The following is a 22174-nucleotide window of genomic DNA, read 5'->3' on the forward strand; positions in this document are numbered from 1 at the left end:
ATGGCGGGGGCCGGAGGGCGATTAGGGAGGCTCCTCTCGCACCTCTCCCGCTCCTCCTCACTGAGGGCTGAAGCACTGCGGACCCCAGGGGCCTACTACAGGTAAAAGCCTCCTCAGGCCGGTAAAGAAGGAAGGAAGGGAAGCAAGAAAGACACGGCAGCAGCAATATATGCTTTAGTAACCATAAGGGGGGAGTAGGGGAAATGGCTGGTTCTTTCAGCTGCCTAGATTGCCGCACTAAGTGCCTCTATACTATTCCACTTCTATTGCTCTAGCTGCCTCCTGTTGCATTCTGGAGTTTGTAGTCCAGCGAGGCCTAAGAGCTCTCTGGCTGGGGATTCTAAGCGCCTTTCCCTCAACTGCAAATCCCAGCATGCAACGGGAGACAGCTAGAGCAGTTAAAGAAGACTAGCAGCACTCTTAAGTAGATTGCCACATAAACCTTGTTGTTGGCCATATAGCAAATCCAATAATATCCAAACAATGACACCTCTATTGGGCCAACCTCAAACTGGATTATTTCTGCAGTGTGTTTTGGGCCTGTGACTAACATCTCTTCAATTTCTTTCTCCTGTTTGCCTGATGAAGAAGCCAGTGTGACTTTGAAAGCTTGCAACATGTACTTGTGCATTTTGTTTGGCCCAATAAAGGTATCATTGTTTGGACATTATTAGATTACCACATTACACTCTTATAGCGCTGCTATTCCACTTTTACTGCTCTGGTTGCATTCTGAGGTTTGTAGTTCAGTGAGGCCTATGAGGATTCTCAGTGCCCTTCTCTAAACTGCAGATCCCAGGATTTCACAGCCAGCGCAGTTAGAGTGGAATAGCAGCGCTATAAGAGTGTAGTGCAACAATGTGGCGTGTGTCTCTCAGACAGCAACGACAGGATGGTGTGCCTTCAAGCCCTTTCCAATTGCATCTGCATTGCAGAAAATAATAATCCACCCTGAGACCGCTTGAACTGCCATGGGTCAAGGCTGTGGAATCCTGGGCATAGTGGCGCCAGTGACAGAAGGCCAAACGTCTCACAAAACTACAAATCCCAGGATTCGCAGGGTGACGGGTTGTCCTAACCGCAAAGGAGGTTAGGGAATGTTTAGGGAAGCATTCCACCTCAGAACCTGATTGAATGATTATTACTATGTGTCTGTGTCTGTCATGTTTCATAATATGTTTTAATGTTATTATTTTTGTTTCTTTAGATTGTACACCTTAGGCGGGTTTTTATTTTTTGTTTTAATTTTGTACGCTCAGCGTGTATGGGGCTGTGTAAATTTACAGCGCTTTATAAATAAAGTTTAGTAAGAATAAGAATGTAGGGCATTCAAGAAAAATGGAGGGCATGACCAAATAGAAGCTAAAAGCACTCATATAAATATAAAAAGTTCATGCTTCTTCATCCTGTTCCAAAAGGAAGACCTTTTGGGAACCTCCTCCTAGTCACAAGGTTGAAATGGAGGACATGTCCTGGAAATGTAGGACCTGTGGTCACCCTGCCATATCATTGAGCCATGGCTGTTAAAGTGGTGTTGTGTCAACCTGGATTATTTCTGCAGTATGGATGCAGCCATGGAGACTGTAAGAGGCAAACCTAAGCCAGCATGATTTAGTGGTCTGAGTGCTGTACTATGACTCTGGAGACCAGGGCTTGATTTCCAACTCGGCCATTAAACCCACTGGGTGACTTTGGGCGAGTCACACTCTTTCAGCCTCAGGGGAAGGCAAGGGCAAATCTTGCCAAGAAAACCCCATGATTGGGTCACTTTAGGATTGCCCCAAATCGGAAACGACTTGAAGGCACACAGCAACAAGGCAAACCTATCACGGGGGTTTCTTGGTAAGGTTTGCCCATGTTTTCCTTTGAGGCTGAGAGAGTGTGACTCGCCCAAAGTCACCCTTGGGGTTCCAAGGCTGATCAGGGATTTGAAACCTGGTCTCTAGAATCATAGAATGATAGAGCTGGAAGATACCTCCAAAGGTCATCCAGCCCAGCCCCATTTTGCCATGCAATAACACAGTCAAAGCATCACTGACAGATGGCCATTCAGCCTCTAGAAGACACCATCAGTCTCCAAGAGAGTATGTTCCACTGTCTAACAGCTCTTACTGTCAGGAAATTCTTCCTAATGCTGAGGTGGAATCTCTTTTCCTCTAGGTTAAACTTTAATCCAGCACTGTAACCAGTAAACCACCAGTTGCTGAAACAGAGCAGGGTTCAGGGAACTGGGCTATTGTTTAAGGCCTAGTGCCCTCCAGATGTTTTAAACAACAACAACTGTCATTTCAAGTCAGAATGGCTGGGCTGTGATTGATGTAGTCCCCCACTTCTGGAGGACACAATTTGGCTATGGGATTTGTAAATTATTTTCGTGAGGCGAATGTCCTCAAAGGTTACAGAAATATGGAATATGCAGGATCTGACATTTTTAACAAAGGCCTGTCCTCCCCTATGTGGTGGTTTGAAAGTCAGACTCATTGAAGTCAATAGTGTTTATTTCCAAGTAAATATGCAAGGATTCGGTTTAATTAAGACCTTGTTGCATTGATTTTTATGGTGTTACAGGTCACAAAACATGTTGGTTTTGTTAAAACAGACTAATATGGCTGCCTCGTGTTTTAACAACAGTATTTTCTACTGTTTCATAATCCAGGGGTCCAAAGCATAATGTTCAAAGTCTACTTTGTTTCATGGTTTAGCTATGCCCAGACATAAATGAGATTGAGTCTGTATCTTATCATAACTACAGTTGAGACATATATATATATATATATATATATATAATTTGTATTATCACTAAGTACATCAGTTATTGGCTCAATTGTTGTATAATTGCCCTCACCACTGTTGCCATTACTAATAATAAAATATTATTTGGATAGGGACCAGACCTTTGGAAAGTTACTTTTTTGGACTATTATTTCCAGGAAATGTACTTTCTGGAATAAAATTCACAGAATCCCTCAACCAGAAAAAAGCAACATTTTCAAACTCTAGTATGAACAAGGCAGCTAACTAGAACAAAGGAAAATAGAAAGCAGACCATATTTTTGGGAAGGGACAATCACACCTCTGGTTCCATCCACATTACATCATTATAGCACTTTGATATCTCTTTAACTGCCATGGCGGCCTCCTGTGGAATCCTGGTATTCTTAGTTTTATGAGTTACTTATAATTCTCCAGTGCAGTGGTTCCCAACCATTTGTTTTGGACTTCAGCTCCCAGAAACATCAGCCAATTTGGCCAACAGTCAGGAATTATGGGAGCTGAAGTCAAAATCATCTGTTGGACCAAACAAAGGTTGGGAACCGCTGCTCTAGTGCATTCCTTGGAATTGCAGCATATGAGCTCTCCAGCAAAGAATTCCCCAACAGAGTATTTGAAATACTGTATCTCACAAAAACTGGGGGAGGCTATCATCACAGTCCCACTTCCTCAAGTCTTACCTTTTATCCTTTGGGTGGGGGCAGGCTTTCCCCACATACCACACCAATTTTTGAGGATGCACAGAGGCTACAGAGAAGGAACAGGAAGAATTGTGAAGATCCCTTTCTCATTCATTCGCTCCAAAATGAGTTCCAAAAGTACTTTTCTGGATCTGGATTTTCCTGTTGATAATCTTTTCATCACTCAGGACATGTATGGTTTTTTTGAGTCAGGTCGTTTAGCAAAATAAAAACAGGATGCTATTTATTCTTCATTATTTCTGTTTATATCTTGTCTTTCTGTTAATTGACACTTATGTCAGCCTGAAAATAACCACAACAATTAAAGTACCTATCAAAAACTCTAAAGGAAGAGTGGCTGATAAATGGGTCTCTCTCACTCCTCTCACAAATCTAAGTCCTGGGTTAGTGTGTATGGAGGCCTCTTGTTTCTTCAGATTATTAACCCATCTCCTAAAAAGCCAACAGGAACATTAGCAGAAAATGTAGTGAAAGATTTCTGATATATAAACAGGCATCACTTGCTAGCTCACCAGGGACAAGTGCAAGTGCATCTGGTGAGCTGGACACCAGATGTGCCATAAATCCCAGCCCTTAATATCTCATTTCAGCTGCAGTTTTCAAGCTGATAAACAGCGGGCGTCCTTCTCTTATGGCTGCAGGAGTTCCCAGTGTTTCTTACCTTCTCCATAGCCAATGCTAATGAGAGAGAACCTTGCTTCTGTGCCTGTCAGATGACTGATCCTATAATTTGAGATGGAAATAACATTTAGGTGTATATGTGGTGGTTTTGAACTGTACAATATCCAAAGTTCTTTGTAAAGTGTACAGTGTGTTAAAATATAAAATACATACAAACAATGAAATAAGTAGTTTATATAGCACCTAATAATTTATATTCTGTTAACAAGTACCGTAGTAGTGCAACCTAGGGATGTTGCAGAAGGAGATATAGTGCACCTCCTTGCATAATTTCCAAGTACCAGAGCACACTCCCATTTCTATTTAGTGGCCAAGACTTGTTTGGGCATCATCCAGCTGCAGTTTTGTAGCCAGGAGAAAAGAGCAACTGTCACCCTCTTGGATCTAGCATAATGATTAGAGATCTAGGAGAAGGGTGTTAGCTCTCCTTTCCCAGTTGCAGAACTGCAGCCAGATGCTGCTTAGACTAAAATTCAGCCCTCCCTTCCAAGTCATTAAATGACCATGAGGACATACTCTGGTGCTTAGAAAATGCCTTCCATGAGGTGTGGAAGAGATAGCTATGGGGAACTATGGTATCAAGTATTGTATTCCACCAGCCTGATGTAGGATCACATTCAATTAACCATGATAAAACCAGCAAAGTATGAAAACACTGCCACATATAAAATAAGCAGCAAAATAAAAGGCTACTGTTATTGAAAAGTGCTTCATGTTATTTTGTTCAGATCTTACAGAGGAGCATCCAGTCTCAGTAGATTATTTACTTTCTTGTTAAGTATAAAAATATTTAATAATAGTAGCATGACTTGCTAAAGATTTTGCTGTAATTGATAGTGCTGAACATGAGCCATTTGTGTGGGAGAAGGATACAGATAAAACAGAGAGGAAGGATTGTGCTCAATAGTCCCACAATAGCACACTGCCGTTTCCTAGGATCTTTTGCATTGTTAAGGTCTGCACAACTGGTTGTATGAAAAGAACTACAATTTAATGTTCACCTAATGTAAACTGAAACTCATCCTGCCTACTCAGTCATATCACTGGAGTCTGGCTATTTAGGAGAGACTGAGAAGGATTGAATTGTGGTTATTCCAGTTCTCCTTGCAGATTAAGTATGAAGGGATTTTTTCCCCCTCTCTTGTTTATTCTGGATAAGAGCAGGGAATTTGCTGAACCTTAAAACAACAGACTTGTGCTGTGAGACCTATGGTGAATGTTGAGATAGCCTTATTTTCTTTATTGTCCAGAAAGCACAGAAGCTCTCCCATCCCAAAATAGCGATAAACCATCAAGTCATAAACCCTTCTTTCAATTTGTTAAAGCAACAACCTTAAAATATAATTAATGCTACAAAAGGATTCATCAACATTGTAAGATGCAGGAAATTCCAGAACAGTCAAAATCCACTTCAATGATGGCACTCTTCATCAAAGTAATGCATGGTATAGTCATGGTTTAAATGTTGGACTATGACTCAGGAGATTAGGGTTTGATTCCCCGCTCAGCCATGGAATTGTGTTGGACTAAGACTCAGGAGATCAGGGTTGGACTATGTTGTTAAATGTTGTTAAATGTTGGACTATGACTCAGGAGATCAGAGTTTGATTCCCTGCTCAGCCATTCTTCTGTGGATGAACTTGGGTCACACACTCTCAACCCCAGAAAACCCCAGGATAAGATCACTTTAGGGTCGCTGTAAGTTGGAAACAACTTGAAGGCACACAACAGCAACAACATAACCCTTTAATACTTTATTATAACTACCCAACAGTAGGCCTGGGCAACTTTGCCAGGTCTGGGAACCAATTACATATTGCTTAGACACCTCCACAGTCTGCTTAGACTATTCCCCCTCCTCTCCTAAAAAAAACCAAGAAGTACTTAGAAGTCCACTTACAATTTTGAAAATTTTGATCTTAAAATTTAACATTAAATGCTACCTATTTAGGGCCAGTATGGTGTAGTGGTTTGGGCATTGGACTAGGACACTGGGAAACCAGTCATGTAAACCAACTGAGTGACCTTGGGCAAGCCACACTCTCACAGCCTCAGAATTTGTGACTTGATCACTGAACTGAGAGGTAGCCACATCCCAGCACACATACAGATCTTCAGAATGAAGACTGAGGGCCTGAACAGACAGGCCAAAATAAAGCTGCTTGGGTCACTTTGGAGGTATGCAGTTTAAATGACACTCACATCTTAAGAGGCCAGAGGCTGCACCGAAACTGCATTTCAGTCCTTTGGCGCGGCTTCCGGCCTCTTAGAATGCAAGCATAATTTAAACAGCACACGTTCAAAGTGGTCCAAAGCAGCTTTATTGGTTTGTATGTTTGGGCCCTGAGTTAGCCCTTAATGATTAATCAAAAGGGCTCTTGTAGCTTCTTAGCTCTTTTGAGCCATGGTGCCAAACGTAGGGCATATCCATACTGCGGAATTTAAGCAGTTTGACCCCACTTTAACTGCCACAGCTCTAGCCTATAGCCTGAGATTTGTAGTTTGGTGAGGCACCAGAGCTCTCTTGACAGACCAGGCTGAATACCTCACCAAATTATAAATCCTAGGATTCTCTAAAATAGTCTGCAGTGTGGATACATTGTCAATTAATCACAATTTCATGTCACAAAAATGCACACACCATGGAGAAAATCCACATAGCCCTTAGAGCTTGGAATGAGTCAGTTAGCTGTTACTTTGGTTCATTCATTTTGGGGTGGAGAGCTGATTCTGGGATTTTAAAAAATAATTGTAATTTATAAAAATTGAAGGTAACTTGTTGTGAATACATACTACAGTTACTATAACAAATTCTATAAAATTCACTGTAGTGATTAATGTCATTGATTAATGTGCATATCAGCATTAACATTTTAGCATTACTCCTAAGTCTCCCATGTTCATTTAGAGTCTCTTGCTAACTGCTTCCCATTGCTCTAGTTTAAACTGAAGCTCTTTTTATCAAACAGATCATCTTGGGCTCTGAGCATTTGTGCACTCCCCTCATACACTCATGTGTTTCTTATATCAGTTGCAGTCAACATCTATACAGCCAATAACTACCCAGTTTGCTAAATCACTTCAGTGCAGTAAACCTAAAATTGTGAATTTTTCTTTGGGGGGATTTTTTTTTTCTAGCACAGTGGTAACCGCAGCAAAAATTGAAGTGAATGGCAATCACTTGCACTATCAGCAGACAGGAGATGGAAACCATGTTGTCCTACTACTCCCTGGCATGTTAGGTTTGTACCTTTTGTTTTATGTACAGTTTATCAGTGGCTTTCTTTTTTTGAACTACCGTAGGATGCACCCAAAAATCTCATAGTTCCTAGTATATCACAGTTTGGCAACATTTTAGAGTAACAGTGTAGGGAACAAACTCTGTACTACATATGTTTCAAAAGCATTAGTAGACTTTTTTTTAAAAAAAATGAGAATGGAGACTGGAAATTAATTGTTTTTATGAAAGCAGAAAGGAATTTGATAGAAGCATTGCTTTCCAGAGACTTTTTTCTTCTGTATCTACTGGTAAAACAGATTTTTGAGGTGATTCAAAATCCTGACAGACCTGTTTACCAGAAGTGAAAAGGGGGGGGGGGGGTGAATGCATACAGAAAAACCAGCAGCACTTAATGCCAAAGCTCCTCTCAGAAACATTATCTGCCTCTTGCCCTATTTTACATAGCCTCCTGTTTGGCATTCCCAGTGATGAGATTCAAACAGGAATGTATGTTTGGCCCACTTTACCAACTTTACTTATTTATTTATTGGTAGTGGCACAAAGATGGTAATGGATAAAGAAATGGATGCGGACACTAATGTGACCCTATAATGAGTTTTTCTTGGCAGGTTTCTCCAGAGGGGGTTTGCCATTGTTATTCTCAGAGGCTGAGAGAATTTGACTTGCCCAAGGTTACATGGCCGAACTGGGATATTTCCATCTTGCACTGCCACAGGAGAAATGAATATACAGGATTAGCCTAGATGGTGTTAGATTAAATGTAGCTGATTTTTCTGGAGGAGCAAAATGGCAACCTGTTTTTTATTCCATTTCCCTCCTTTAAAAACCATCCCAAATTGGATGAACTGAAGCATGGTTCAAGGCCTTGCGCTTTATGGCTGATTAGAGGTTTTGTCCCAGGTCCCCTTGGCCTAGATCTGACCATGATACTACACTTTAGGGATCATAGAGTAGGAAGAGGTCTCATGGACTATTGAATCCAGCCCCCTGTTTATTGCAGGATTTCCAGTTAAAGCATCCCTAGCAGATAGCACTCCAGCCTCTTCTTGAAGACGTCCAAAGAAGGAGACTCCACCAACTCTCTAGACCAGCAGTTCTTAACCTGTGGGTCACAACCCCTTTTGGAACGACCCTTTCACGGGGGTCGCCTAAGACCATTGGACACATTTTTAATTACAGTTATGAAGTAGCAACAAAAATAATTTTATGGGTGGGGGTCATCACATGTGACATTAAGAAGGTGGAGAGCCACTGCTCTAGACAGTTGATTCCATTGCTGAGCCGCTCTTACTGTTAAGAAGTACTGTCTAATGTTCAGTTGAAAACTACCCTTTTGTAACTTAAAACCATTAGACCTGGTTTTACACTCTAGAACAGCTGAGAACAGACCTGCTTCCTCTTCCCTGTGGCAGCCCTTGAGGTATTTAATAGAATCATAGGGCAATCAAAATGGTGAAGGGTCTGGAAACCATGCCCTACAAGGAGCAGCTTAAGGAGCTGGGTATGTTAAGCCTGGAGAATGACATGCTAGCTATGTTTAAATATTTGAAAGGATGTCATATTGAGAATGGAGCAAACTTCTTTCCTCCTGCTCCAGAAACTAGAATACAGAGCAATGGATTCAAGCTACACAAAAAGATATGCCACCTCAACATTAGAAGGAACTTCCTGACTGTAAGAGCTGTTCAGTAGTGGAACATGCTAGCTTAGAGAGAGGTCAAGCCTCCTCCTTTGGAGGTTTTAGACAGAGGCTGGATGACCTTCTGTCAGGAGTGCTTTGATTGTGTATTCATACTGATAGGGTGATGGACTGAATGGCCCTTGTGGCCTCTTCCAGCTCTATGATTCATTGATTCTGAAGAGTTGGAAGAAATCACAAGGGCCATCCGGTGCACCCATCTGCCATGCAATCATGTCACCCCTCAGTCTTCCCACCAAGCTGAACATGTCCAATTTCTGCAATCTTTCCTCTAACCTTTTTAAAATGAGCTCAAAGTGTACATCTAAGACCCCCACTTTCACTAGAATCTTGATATTTATCAATTGGATTTTAGTTAAAATAGTGGTTCAAAACAGAATAAGTAAATAACAGAATATCTCTGAGTAGATGGCTGAAATCAAAATCTGTTTTCAGTATCATTTTATGGTCTTTTTACAAAAAAAAAATCCACTTGCAGTTTTCCGCCCTGGTTTGCTTCATTTCAACATTCATGCTTTAGGTGGGAAAAATTAGAGTAATAAACTGTCCTCAGACAGTTAAATGTTCATTTGTATAAGCTTTTCCAACCATTTCTTAAAGTATCTTTAACTCTAGCTGAATAGTGTATCAACAGAACATTCAAACATGACCCATTTTGTGGTGCTATATACTTTGATCATAATAACCTTTTCATATTTCAAAACCAATTGGGGGAGGAGATAGAGAAGGAACCAAATTCAGGCCAAACTCTTTACATATTAAAAATCTAAAATGTTGTTTCAACTTATTCATACTAGCACATCCAAATAGCAAGCTATGAAAGGTCTTGTTTATGTTCAGTGATGCTAATGTTTGTTCTCTGTTAAAGTAGTATAATAATGGTAAAAATACTTTTAAGGTCATTATATAAATGATATTTAAAGGAGTGTGTGCATGTGGCCATGATCCATTTAGAGAGCACCTGTCTGTTTGAAGATATTCATAAAGTATGAATCCTAAAGAATTCGCCCCACATATAATAATGCATTAGAACTTGTGATAATTGTCAGTGACTCATCATTAACTCCCTCTCCAATTTGTCATTTACCAAGGAATCTATAGGATATAGACAGAGCCCGGTAACATCTGTTTTTTTATATATATTTTAAAAATGGAGGGCTCAACCATAGTTTGTTTTTCTAACCCAGCTGTTGTGGGGACAATTTTAGGTGCACCCTGAAACTATCCCAGCACTTAGCAGGGTGCAACTAAAATTTCTGCATTCTCTTTCCACATTCTTTCAGAAGTATGTGACTAAAGGGAGATTTCATTGCTTTAACATCAGCCAGGTGGTGGTTTTGTGTGTGCTTTTTAAAAAATCCCTTCCTGGTTAGTTTGTGCCACAACTCAGAAGCTTGCACTTTGCTTTGTAACATATTGTCAAACTGAATAGAGGTGATAGAATAATGTTAACCCTTGACAGGGATACACACCATTCTGTCCAGCTGATAACTCTTCAGAAAAGATAGAAAGTCACAAGAGGATTGATAGTAACTATAGGCCTGAGTTTTCCTTTTAGATATATTGCATGCATAAATGTTTTATCTCTCTGTGAAGACTTGCTTGTTTTTTTTAGGAAGTGGCCAGACTGATTTTGGACCACAGCTGAAGACTATGAACAAACAGCTCTTCACACTAGTAGCTTGGGATCCAAGAGGATATGGAAAGTCTATCCCCCCAGTTCGAGACTTTCCTCTAGATTTTTTTGAAAGGGATGCCAAAGATGCTGTTGACCTGATGCAGGTAAATCTTCTCTATGCTAAGAGACTGTTGATGTGAAACACTATTCTGATAAACTGTTACATTTTATTTTGTCAGGGTTTTTACTCAGCATTATCCATGGGAATAAATAAACAACACGTTTAACCACAGAGCATGGCTTGGAAATTTTGTAAGAATTAGGAACTATACACTGAGAGCCAGCATGGTATAGTGGTTTGAGCATTGGGCTAGGGCTAGGACTCTGAGAGACCAGAGTTTGAATCATGCTTGGCCAAGGAAATCTACTGGGTTACTTTGGGCAAGTCACACACTCTCAGCCCTAGAAAACCCTATTATAAAACCCCAGCCATAGGGTTGTCATGTCAGAAATGACTTGCAGGCACATAACAAACACAACAATATGCAATACATCTAGCAGTTAGGGGTATCTGGAACATGGTATGGAATTCTGGGACTTGTTGTTTGTTGTGGCACCAGAGCCCTCTGAGAGACAAAGCTAAATGTCTCACAAAACTACAATTCCCAGAATTGCATAGTATTCAGCCATGGCAGTTAAAGTGGTGTCAACCTGCATTATTTCTGCAGTGCAGATGCAGCTTGAGAAAAAAATGTAAGCATGTGACAATAACATCATCACTTTTCTTCTCCTCTCTGATTTTTAAACACCTTTTACCTGATGAAGAAGTCAGTGGCCATTCAAATAAATAACTTTACTAGCATGTCTAAAGTTTATTAACTTTTGGTAGGATGAAAGAACAACTCAGAGAGCCAAGGGAGCATTTGCACAGTTTGTAGTAGCTGTACCCATTCCTAGAGAAGTCAGATTACATCCTGTTTGGACTACTGAAACATATTCTACATGGGGCCACCTTTGGAAACTGTTCAGAAATTTGAACACATTGAAAATACTGACTGGGGCCAGTTACAAAGAACATATAATTCCCCTGTTGAAACAGCTTTACTGATTACTGGTTCGTTTCCAGGCACAATTAAAATTGTTGATTATGACCAATAAAGCCGTATATGGTTTAGGTCCAGACTATCCAAAAGATCATATCTCCTTATATGAACTTTCCAGAGTCATAAGATCATCAGGAGAGGGCTGTCTCTCAGACCCATTACCATCACAGGCCTGCCTGGTGAGGACATGGAAAAGAGCCTTCTTGGTGGTTGCTCCCAGGCTCTGGAAGGCAAAGACCTTCCTATTCAAGCAGGCTGTTAATGATTAACTGGTTGTGAGGAATCATTTTTAAGAGGTATGACTGTTGTATGTTTAACTTTTAGCTTTGTTCTGTTTATAAATGCTTTTACACTTTGTAAAATATAATGCCATTTTAATATGATTACGTGTTTAATTGTCTTTTAACTTAATTCTTGTGAGGTTTTTAGCTTTTTTTAAATTTTAGTACTTTTGTAAACCACCTTGAGTCTCATTCTGGGATAAAGGAGGGATATAAAGAAAAGAAAAGAACACAAAATAATTTCTGCCTTCCACAATGGGCACAGATATGCATGTGGGAAAGAATAGTTTGAAAACGTGCTAGCAAACCTTTTCCATCACCAACTCCACTAATTTTCTGATAGACCCAGCCTGGTACTTACCACCATGTTTGGCTGTTGCTGGAAATGAGAAGCTTTTCTGTGCTTCACACAGAAGAGGAATAGGTAAAATGTATCCTGTGATCAGCATGCAGCACCCAGAGTCATTTTTATGGCCCCAGAATCAAATTGGGGGGGGGGGGGGATTGAAAAACAAAGGTAGGATATGTAGGCTGTTGTCTCTCTCAAAGCACAGAGGAACAAGAGAACATATTAATGGGAAGGCTAATAGTCAGAAATTGCCTTCTGTTTTGGTAAATTGCTAGTTTCAGCCAGGGCCATACATGTAAGGCAAATTTCAATGGACACTACGCTTTGATAACAATTACATCTCCTTGATCTTTCAAAATGGAAGCATTCTTTCTGAACAGACATCTCTCTTCAGGTAAAACCATTCAGCAGTGAAACTCGGTTATTTTCGTTCTGTTTCTGTATTTTAAATAAGGCACTGAAGTTTAAGAAGTTCTCTTTGCTGGGGTGGAGTGATGGTGGGATAACTGCACTCATTGCTGCTGCAAAATATCCAGATCTTATCCACAAAATGGTGGTTTGGGGAGCCAATTCCAGTGTTACAGAGGAGGATGTGAAACTTTACAATGGTAAGTATCAGATGAAAGCAATGTCCCTAGTTTTCTTCTGTAAAGATTTCAAAAAGTGAAGTAACATAGGCAAAAGAATTCACCTTTTCGTCATGTTCATTAGAATACATTATGGAAAACGATGCATTCATCTTAATGCTTCCAAATAACGTTGTAATAATTATATACGTGATTGCCTGTTTTGTGCCTTTAAATTGTTTCTGACTTATGGCATCCCTAAGGTTTTTCATGGGGTCTTCTTGGTGAGATGTGTTTAGAGGGGGTTTGTCATTGCCTTCCTCTGAGGCTGAGAGTGACTTGCCTAACGTCACCCAGTCAGTTTCCATGGCCAAGGGGGAAATCGAATCCTGGTCTGCCAAAGTCGTAGTCCAACACTCAAATGACTACATGTTGGCTTTATATAAATGATAATCATATTATATTAAAATATTACATATTACATACATAAATGTATTATTATAGTAAATCATTAATATATAGAATTATGGAACAATAATATTGTTATATTATTTGCTTCAGGTAGTTTACCTTAAGACGTAAAATGTGGTTTCAAAAAATGGTCATTTTACACCAGAATACCAAGTCATAGATACTATATCGTTGATACTGTTGAAAAACCCTTTAATATGTATGTTTAACTTCATTATCTATAGGTATCCGAGATATTTCAAAATGGAGTGAAAGAGCTAGAAAGCCAATGGAAGAAATGTATGGACATGAATACCTGAGCAAAACCTGTGCTGCCTGGGTGGATGGAATCTCCCAGTTCATACACCAGCCAAATGGTAAGAAAAGAAGCCGGGAGGGATAAGGTGTAAGTTCACTCCAAATTTTTGTTGTTGTTAATTCCACTGTTGCCCTCTAAATAATGTTGATATGCTTCATATATGCATATGCTTTCTTCCCAGCAATTTGGCAAATATTTTAATTCATCTTAATTAATGCTGAATATGCATATCTGTACCCTCCCCCCACCCTGATAAAAATCAGTGCAATGTTCAGATAAAGTTATGCAGTTGGCAGAAGCCAAGGGAGATGGGCTTGGAGTCCAGGCTGTATTGTAGCCTCCTTAATAGGAATATAATGTGAAGTCAGACCAAAGGAGAATGTAGTCAAGAGTTTGGCCCTACCATTTGGCAGAATGAGCCATCTGCCTCAGGCAGGTGATATTAAGAGGTGCCAGTGGCAACTTCTCGACTATCTTGTGCTCTTGGAGGTGATACGGAAATACTTTAAATAAATGAATTTTCTTGACAAGATTTTTTCAAAGGAGGTTTGGCATTGTGAAAGGTCTGAAAAATTCAAGTGGAGGAAAGAAAGGGAGTACATCTACAGTGTAGAAATAATGCAGTTTGACACCACTTTAAGTACTGTAGCTCCAGTTTATGGAATCCTGAGATTTGTAGTTTTATGAAGTCTTTAGCCTTTCCTGCCAAGGAATGCTGGTGGCTCAAAAAACTACAAATCCCAGGAGCCATGGCAGTTAAAGGTACTTCTCAGAGCATATGTACCCTGGAAGAAAGGAATACTCTTTCTTTCTTTCTTTCTTTCTTTCTTTCTTTCTTCCCTCTCTACTGAGTCATCACTATCTTTGTTGAATGCTTCAGTGTTTAAAAATACAGTCTTCCAGAGTTAAGGCCCTTGTGCTGTGACAGTTGTGCTGTTGAAAGAATGGTGGCAGGTGGAGCTTTTTCCCACTCTGACAATAATCCGCACCTGCCGACATTCCCTCTTCTACACAATCCTTAAAGACACTAAAGCCCTCAGACTGCAAAGGGCCTGTAGAATTTATTTGCTGGGAGACAAAAATCACAGAAGCACAGCAGATACTGTTGGACTTGAACTGAGAAAACACAGGTTCAGATTTCCATTTTTGTCAGAAGCTTACTAAATGGTCTCAAGCCACAGATTTATTAAAGTTAAACCAGAACTTGGGAAATGTTGCTCTTTCTTTTTTCTTTTCCTTTCCTTTCCTTTTTCTTTTTGACTACAATACTCAGTATCTCCCAGCCAGAATGGCCAGTGGGAGTTTTCCAAAACAGTAACTTGTCCAGACTCTAGCTATCACAGCATAGTCTCCTTTCAGATGAAGTTGAAGTTATAATACAGTTCTTTTAAAATATATACTTGGGAGCCCGAAGGGCTGAAGAAATGGGATGCAGATATCTTAAATAAAGTTCGATAATGACAACCTGTGGCAGCAAGTAACTTAATTTATGGTAGAACACAGGTGAAGCTTTCCCTTTATATTGGCCACGGTTAAACAAATATAAATAATATATTCAAGGATTCACTAATAGTTCTTTGCTTAGCAAAGTGAGACTAAATGCAGAAACATTTCCCTGAACTGTGTCCAGTTTTGTTCAAACATTTGTCCTACCTACAAGACAGCCTCCACCAATTTGGTACCCTCCAAATATTTTGAACTGCATCTCGCAGTACTCCTGAGCTGGAAGGTCTTGGAAGCTAAGCAGGGCTGGCCCTGGTTAATACTTGGATGGAAGATCACCAATGAATACCAGTTGCTGCAAGATATATTTCAGAGGAAGGAAATGGAAAAATGGAAAGGAGAAGCCAGGCATAGTCAGACACGCATTCTAGACTTCAGGAGAGCGGATTTCAGTAAACTTAGAGAAATACTGGGGGCGATCCCATGGTCAGGAATACTAAAAGAGAAGGGAGTTCAAGATGGATGGGAGTTTCTCAAAAGGGAGATACTGAAGGCACAAATTAAAACAGTTCCAGTGAGAAAGAAAAATGGGAAGTGTCGCAAGAACCCAGGATGGATGACAAAGGAACTTTCAGCTCAGCTAAATTTTAAACGGAACATGTATAAGAAATGGAAAAATGGGGAAATCACCAAAGAGGAATTCAAACAAATAGCTAGCAAGTGTAGAGATAAGGTCAGAAAAGCCAAAGCACAGAATGAACTCAGGCTTGCTAGAGAGGTTAAGAACAACAAAAAGGGCTTTTTTGGATATGTCCGCAGCAAAAGGAAGAAGAAGGAAACGGTAGGGCCACTGCGTGGAGAAGATGGCAAAATGATAACAGAAGAAAAAGAAAAGGCAGAATTACTCAACACTTTCTTTGCCTCAGTCTTCTCAGAAAAGGAAAAGGGTGCTCAACCTGAGGATAATGGAGCAGAGGACAGAATAGGGGAAATTCAGCACAAAATAAGTAAAGAGATAGTACAGGAATACCTGTTTAACCTAAATGAATTTAAGTCTCCAGGACCAGATGAGCTACATCCAAGGGTATTAAAAGAACTGGCAAATGTAATATCGGAGCCATTGGCAATAATCTTTGAAAACTCCTGGAGAATAGGAGAAGTCCCAGCAGACTGGAGGAGGGCAAATGTTGTCCCCATCTTCAAAAAGGGGAAGAAAGAGGATCCCAACAATTATTGTCCAGTTAGTCTGACATCAATCCCAGGAAAGATTCTGGAGCAGATCATTAAACAGAGAGTCTGTGAACATCTAGAAGGCAATGCCATAATCACAAAAAGTCAACATGGGTTTCAGAGAAACAAGTCATGCCAGACAAATCTAATCTCCTTCTTTGATAAAATTACCAGCTTGGTAGATGAAGGGAATGCTGTGGATATAGTATATCTTGATTTCAGTAAGGCCTTTGACAGGGTTCCCCATGACATTCTCACAAACAAGCTTGTAAAATGTGGGCTAGACAAGGCAACTGTTACGTGGATTTGTAATTGGTTGACCGGACGAACCCAAAGGGTGCTCAACAATGGCACCTTTACATCCTGGAGAGAAGTGACCAGTGGAGTCCCACAGGGCTCTGTCCTTGGCCCAGTACTGTTCAACATCTTTATCAATGACTTGGAGGAAAAAATTGGGGGAATACTTATCAAATTTGCAGATGACACCAAATTAGGAGGAATAGCTAATACTCCAGAGGACAGGATCAAAATTCAAAATGACCTGAATAGACTAGAAAGCTGGGCCACAGCTAACAGAATGAACTTCAACAGGGAGAAATGTAAGGTACTGCACTTAGGGCGAAAAAATGAAATGCACAGATATAGGATGGGGGACACCTGGCTTAAGAAGACAACATGTGAAAGGGATCTAGGAGTCCAAGTAGACCACAAGCTGAACATGAGTCAACAGTGCGATGCGGCAGCTAACAAGGCCAATGCGATTTTAGGCTGCATCAATAGAAGTATCATATCTAGATCCAGGGAAGTAACAGTGCCACTATATTCTGCTTTGGTCAGGCCCCACCTGGAATATTGTGTCCAGTTCTGGGCCCCACAATTCAAAAAGGATATTGAGAAACTGGAGCGTGTCCAAAGGAGGGCGACTAAAATGGTGAAAGGTCTGGAAACCTTGCCCTATGAGGAACGACTCAGGGAACTGGGGATGTTTAGCCTGGAGAAGAGAAGGTTAAGAGGTGATATGATAGCCCTATTTAAATACTTGAAGGGATGTCATATTGAGGAGGGAGCAAGCTTGTTTTCTGCTGCTCCAGAGACTAGGACCCGGAGCAATGGATGCAAGCTCCAGGAAAAGAGATTCCACCTCAACATTAGGAGGAATTTCCTGACAGTAAGGGCTGTTCGACAGTGGAACACACTTCCTCGGAGTGTAGTGGAGTCTCCCTCCTTGGAGGTCTTCAAATGGAGGCTGGATGGCCATCTGTCGGGGATGCTTTGATCTGGATTTCCTGCATGGCAGGGGGTTGGACTGGATGGCCCTTGTGGTCTCTTCCAACTCTATGATTCTATGATTCCTTGCCTAAGAAAACCCTTTGAAATTCATGGGATCACCACAAGTCAACAGGCAACCTGAAAGTGCATAAACATACACAAATACAAATATCACGGTTAGCATCAGTGCATAGGATTCAAAGACATAGACATGTTAGTCTGTGGAATCAGAGTGCAAAGGGGTCTTGTATCACCTTTGAAACTAACTGAAAGAAAGAAGCTTGAGCCTTTGTAGACTTCAGTTTCTTCTTCAGATGTATCTTTGTTCTTGGAATTTTTTTGATTCATCAAAATGCTGGCTGATCCTGTTGTAGATTTTTGTTAGGTAAAAACCAAGTAAAATTTTAGCCAAAGCTGCCTTCAGAGTTGCACTGGCAATTCATATGCAAATAAACAGGAATTTCAACACTTCTGAAACATAACCCATAACCTTTGAGCTGCTAAAATTCATACATTCCTGTAGTTTTTAAGTAAGCAAGTTTGTTTAAAAGTCTGGGAGGGAAAGGACACACACTAATTGCTTATGTCCTGTGTTTTCTCCTTGTTCCAATTTAAATACAAATTAATTTTCCCTGCTTATACTTTACAGGCCAAGTCAATCATTACCCGTTCTAGTTAAAAAGCAATAACTGTCCAAGACTAATTCCTGCATTTTCCACCAAGGACCTTAAAAGTGCCTTCTGAATGGTAAATGCTTTTCACCTTATCAAAGACAGAAAGGTTAAATTAGTTAGGGCACAACATTGACATCAACAATAGGAAGTGAATTCAGCACTCTTAAATGCTAGCCACTGCTTTGATGTCTTGACAATTCTCATTATGGCCAGATAAATCTTGCAGAAATAACTTTGCATGTTAGTTCCTTTGGATAAGATGACAAATCCTGATCTGCAGTGATTTTGAACATGAAAATAAAACATTGTACTCATGGCACAAAAAGTTAAAAACAAAAAGTGAATTTCAAACTCGTGTTATTATTTTTTATTGTGTGTATGTCTATATCTAGATTTGTGTGTACGCACATACTGCTATTCCACACAAGAGAATAAAAAGTACTGTACTGTATACAGTATTCAACTTTTTTAATTAAAAAAATAAGTTTCTAGTCATCACATTGTGAACGTATGCTTATAATTGTATGCTTTCAGGAGCAGGTAAAACATTTGTGTGCTGTCAGGCTTTTTCAAACTTAGGGTTGGGCTTTTAAATGCTGTGCAATTCAGATCTTAAGGCTTGTGTATATTTATAGTTTTAATACATTTTAATATTTCTAATGTTTAATGTTTTTATTTTTATAAACTGTTTTTTAAACTTTTTATTTATACTTTTTAATACTTTTGTATTGTTTTTAATTTGTTGTAAGCCAACTTAAGTCCCTATATTGGGAGAAAGGTGGGGTAATCATTATCATCATCAACAACAACAAAAACGTATGATAAAATGTCAGACTAGAACAGCCACTGAAAAACATTCCAGGGTTTTGCTTGTGGCTGCTACCCATAATTAGAAGGAACATAATAAGTTATGAAAAAGGAGAACATTCAGAATAAATTAGGTATGCTGTGGACCGAAACAAATGGTCACAAAGGGGTGGCCTGAAGTTGTCCCTGCTGAAGATGCCTCAGGACCATGGCAAACACATGCTGTGTTCCTTAAGGTGCCCTCCGCTGCTGGCCCCAACTAGGAGCGTAAAAGACCTGCTCCTTTTGGGGCTGCTTTTGGGCTGCCTTAGGCAGTCCTGGCACAACCCCCAGGTAGCTTCTGAGTCCTCTGGGGGTGTATGTTGTCAAAACGGCACGCCCCCGGAGCAGCTTGAAGCCGCCCCCGTGTGATCGGCTGTTTTGCCCCAGGGTGGCTTCCGGGCATCTTGGGAGCATGCATCATCAAAACACCATGCCCTCAAGCTGCCCAGAAGCCAGCTTTACCAGCCGATCTGTTCAGGCCCTATGTTAAACAAGTTTGCATAGTTTGGTCAGAAAATTAGAATCATCATAGAATCATAGAGTTGGAAGAGACCACAAGGGCCATCCAGTCCAACCACCTGTCATGCAGGAACTCTCAATCAAAGCATACCTGACAGATGGCCCTCCAGCCTCTGTTTAAAGACCTTCAAAGAAGGAGACTGCACCACACTCCAAGGGAATGTGTTCCACTGTCGAACAGTCCTTACTGTCAGGAAGTTCCTCATGTTGAGGTGGAATCTCTTTTCCTGTAGCTTACATCCATTGTTCCGGGTCCTGTTTTCTGGAGTCATAGTGCAGATCTAGTAAATTATTACATATACATCCACAGGAGAATGGAACACATGAATGTAGAGGTGATAACAACCAGCAAAACCCAAGGAACTCTTATCATGAGGACTCAAGCTTCTGCAGACTAGTCTGGAAATACTCTCAGATTCTATCAAACAACATTTTTTAAAGCCAGAAAATGTAACTGTTTCACTTCCCTTGCAGTTCAGTGCTACTATATAGTTTTGTGGTTGTTTTTAAAAAACAAGTACAGGCATAATTCTGTTAACAACGTCTCTTGACAAAGAAATGTCTACCCAACCCCCTTTCCTCCTCATACTCTGTCTATCTGCAAGATTTTTTTGGCAGCATTGATACTAAGCGAATAGTGAAGGAGGGCTGGAGAAACACAGACTTTGGTGGTGTGTTGTTGCAGCTTGTATGTGGTAAACAATGCAATAAAAATCATGAGCTGGAAAAGAGCAGGATTCTACACTAATCAATTCTCTTGTAGCTGTGTGTGCCTCCCTACAAGCAAGGTGAACAGCAGCTGACTCCAGAACCCCTTACTGAGCATGCATGTACAGCAAAAGAGAGAAAAGAGAAAGTAGATAAGCCCTAAAGGTACCAGATCTTGTCTGATTTTGGAAGTTAAGCAGGGTCAGCCCTGGTTAGTACTTGGATGGGAGATTGCCAATGAATACCAGGTGCTGTGGGCTATATTTCAGAGGAACTGGCAAAACCATCTCTGACTATTCCTTGCCTAAGAAAACGCTATAAAATTCATGGGGTCACCATAAGTCAACAGCCTACTTGAAGACTCATACATATATATAGTCGTCCCTTCCTATCTGTGGGGATCTGCGAATATCAAAATGTGGGACCTCAAGTTCCATTGTTTCCTATGATGGCACAATGTGCATGTGGGTCTTTTGCACCATGTGCACACGTATCCATTAAAAACAACATGGTTTGTCATCTGCAGAAGCTCAAATCCGCGGATGGCAAGCCAATGGATAAGAAGAGCCCACTACACACACACACACACACACACACACACACACACACACACACACACACACGTACGTAAGCCTGGTTCACAATCTTCACCTAGCTTGTTAAAAAAAGAGATCTATACACTTGGCCACCAAAAATGGAAATTAAAAGAAAAGTGGAAGTTGCTGAAAGAAATAGTCAGCCCTAAATTCACTTTGGAAGAAGACTTCATGTGCTCCCTAGTGTTTTTACTTATATGCAAGGCTTATCTGACCTGGTTGTTTCTTTTTGCATATGCATATTGTTAGTTTGAATGAAACATTTGCTGAAACATATTAACAGCTCTTCTTTTTAGTGGTGTTGGATCCTATCCCTATCTTTCCCATGTTATTTCCGCCTTTGGTACCAGTTTCTGTTAAAGATGTAATACCCAAGAACACATCTGCTTTGTTAACTGGTATACCTGTACATATTTCTCTCTTTTTCTCACACCCCCAGGTAGCATCTGTCAGTCTTTACTGCCTCATATTAAGTGTCCAACATTAATAATACATGGTGAGAAAGATCCGTTGGTACCACGTTTTCACCCAGAGTATCTTCACAAGCATATCACAGATTCACAGTAAGTCACTTTAAAAAAATCTGGAATGAACTAAATATTTAATTAAACTGACATTTTTTTGGATGAAGTTGTAGGGTGGGCACCTTATAGCTCTTTCAGTTATGTCGGACTGCAGCTTCCATCAACCCTAGCCAGCATTCAGTGGTGATTGGAGTTACAGTCCAAACAATAGCTTTAGGGCCACATGTTGCTCATACCACCAGTACCTAAATGCTCAAAAGGAAGCAGGTCCTTAATGTAGTGTGGGAAGGACTGATATTAATCAGGATCTATTTGTGCACATAATCTCAAACTGTACCTTTCCCAAAATGGCAGAAGTTCCATTTGGTTCTGCTGTCTTTGGTGATGCACCTGGAGTTAGTCAACAGCATGCTATGAAACTCCCAACTACCTTTATTCCCAAATTATACCCAAGCCATCAGGAATGTAGTATTGTCAGTGAAGAATTATTATTTCTGAATCTCTAAATCTTATGTGAAAGTCTGGAGTGCTTACTACAAAACATTGCTCTCAATTAACATTTTGGTGTTCCAGCAGTAATTA

The 22174-nt window shown here is 40.3% G+C and overlaps 1 protein-coding gene across 1 annotated transcript in view; it reads left to right on the plus strand.

The window, feature by feature from the left end:
- The window catches only part of BPHL (biphenyl hydrolase like), a 23595-nt gene continuing 1421 nt past the window's right edge, over positions 1-22174 (plus strand). Inside the window, exons 1-6 of the mRNA XM_089516648.1 lie at positions 1-101; positions 7293-7396; positions 10710-10876; positions 12900-13053; positions 13707-13838; positions 21508-21631. Coding sequence (XP_089372774.1) covers positions 1-101; positions 7293-7396; positions 10710-10876; positions 12900-13053; positions 13707-13838; positions 21508-21631 — 782 coding nt within the window. The remainder of the gene's footprint in view (positions 102-7292; positions 7397-10709; positions 10877-12899; positions 13054-13706; positions 13839-21507; positions 21632-22174) is intronic.

Source organism: Sceloporus occidentalis, unplaced genomic scaffold (assembly GCF_023333645.1).
Source record: "Sceloporus occidentalis isolate IW3139 unplaced genomic scaffold, rSceOcc1.0.p SCAF_3, whole genome shotgun sequence".
Classification (NCBI taxonomy): domain Eukaryota; kingdom Metazoa; phylum Chordata; class Lepidosauria; order Squamata; family Phrynosomatidae; genus Sceloporus; species Sceloporus occidentalis.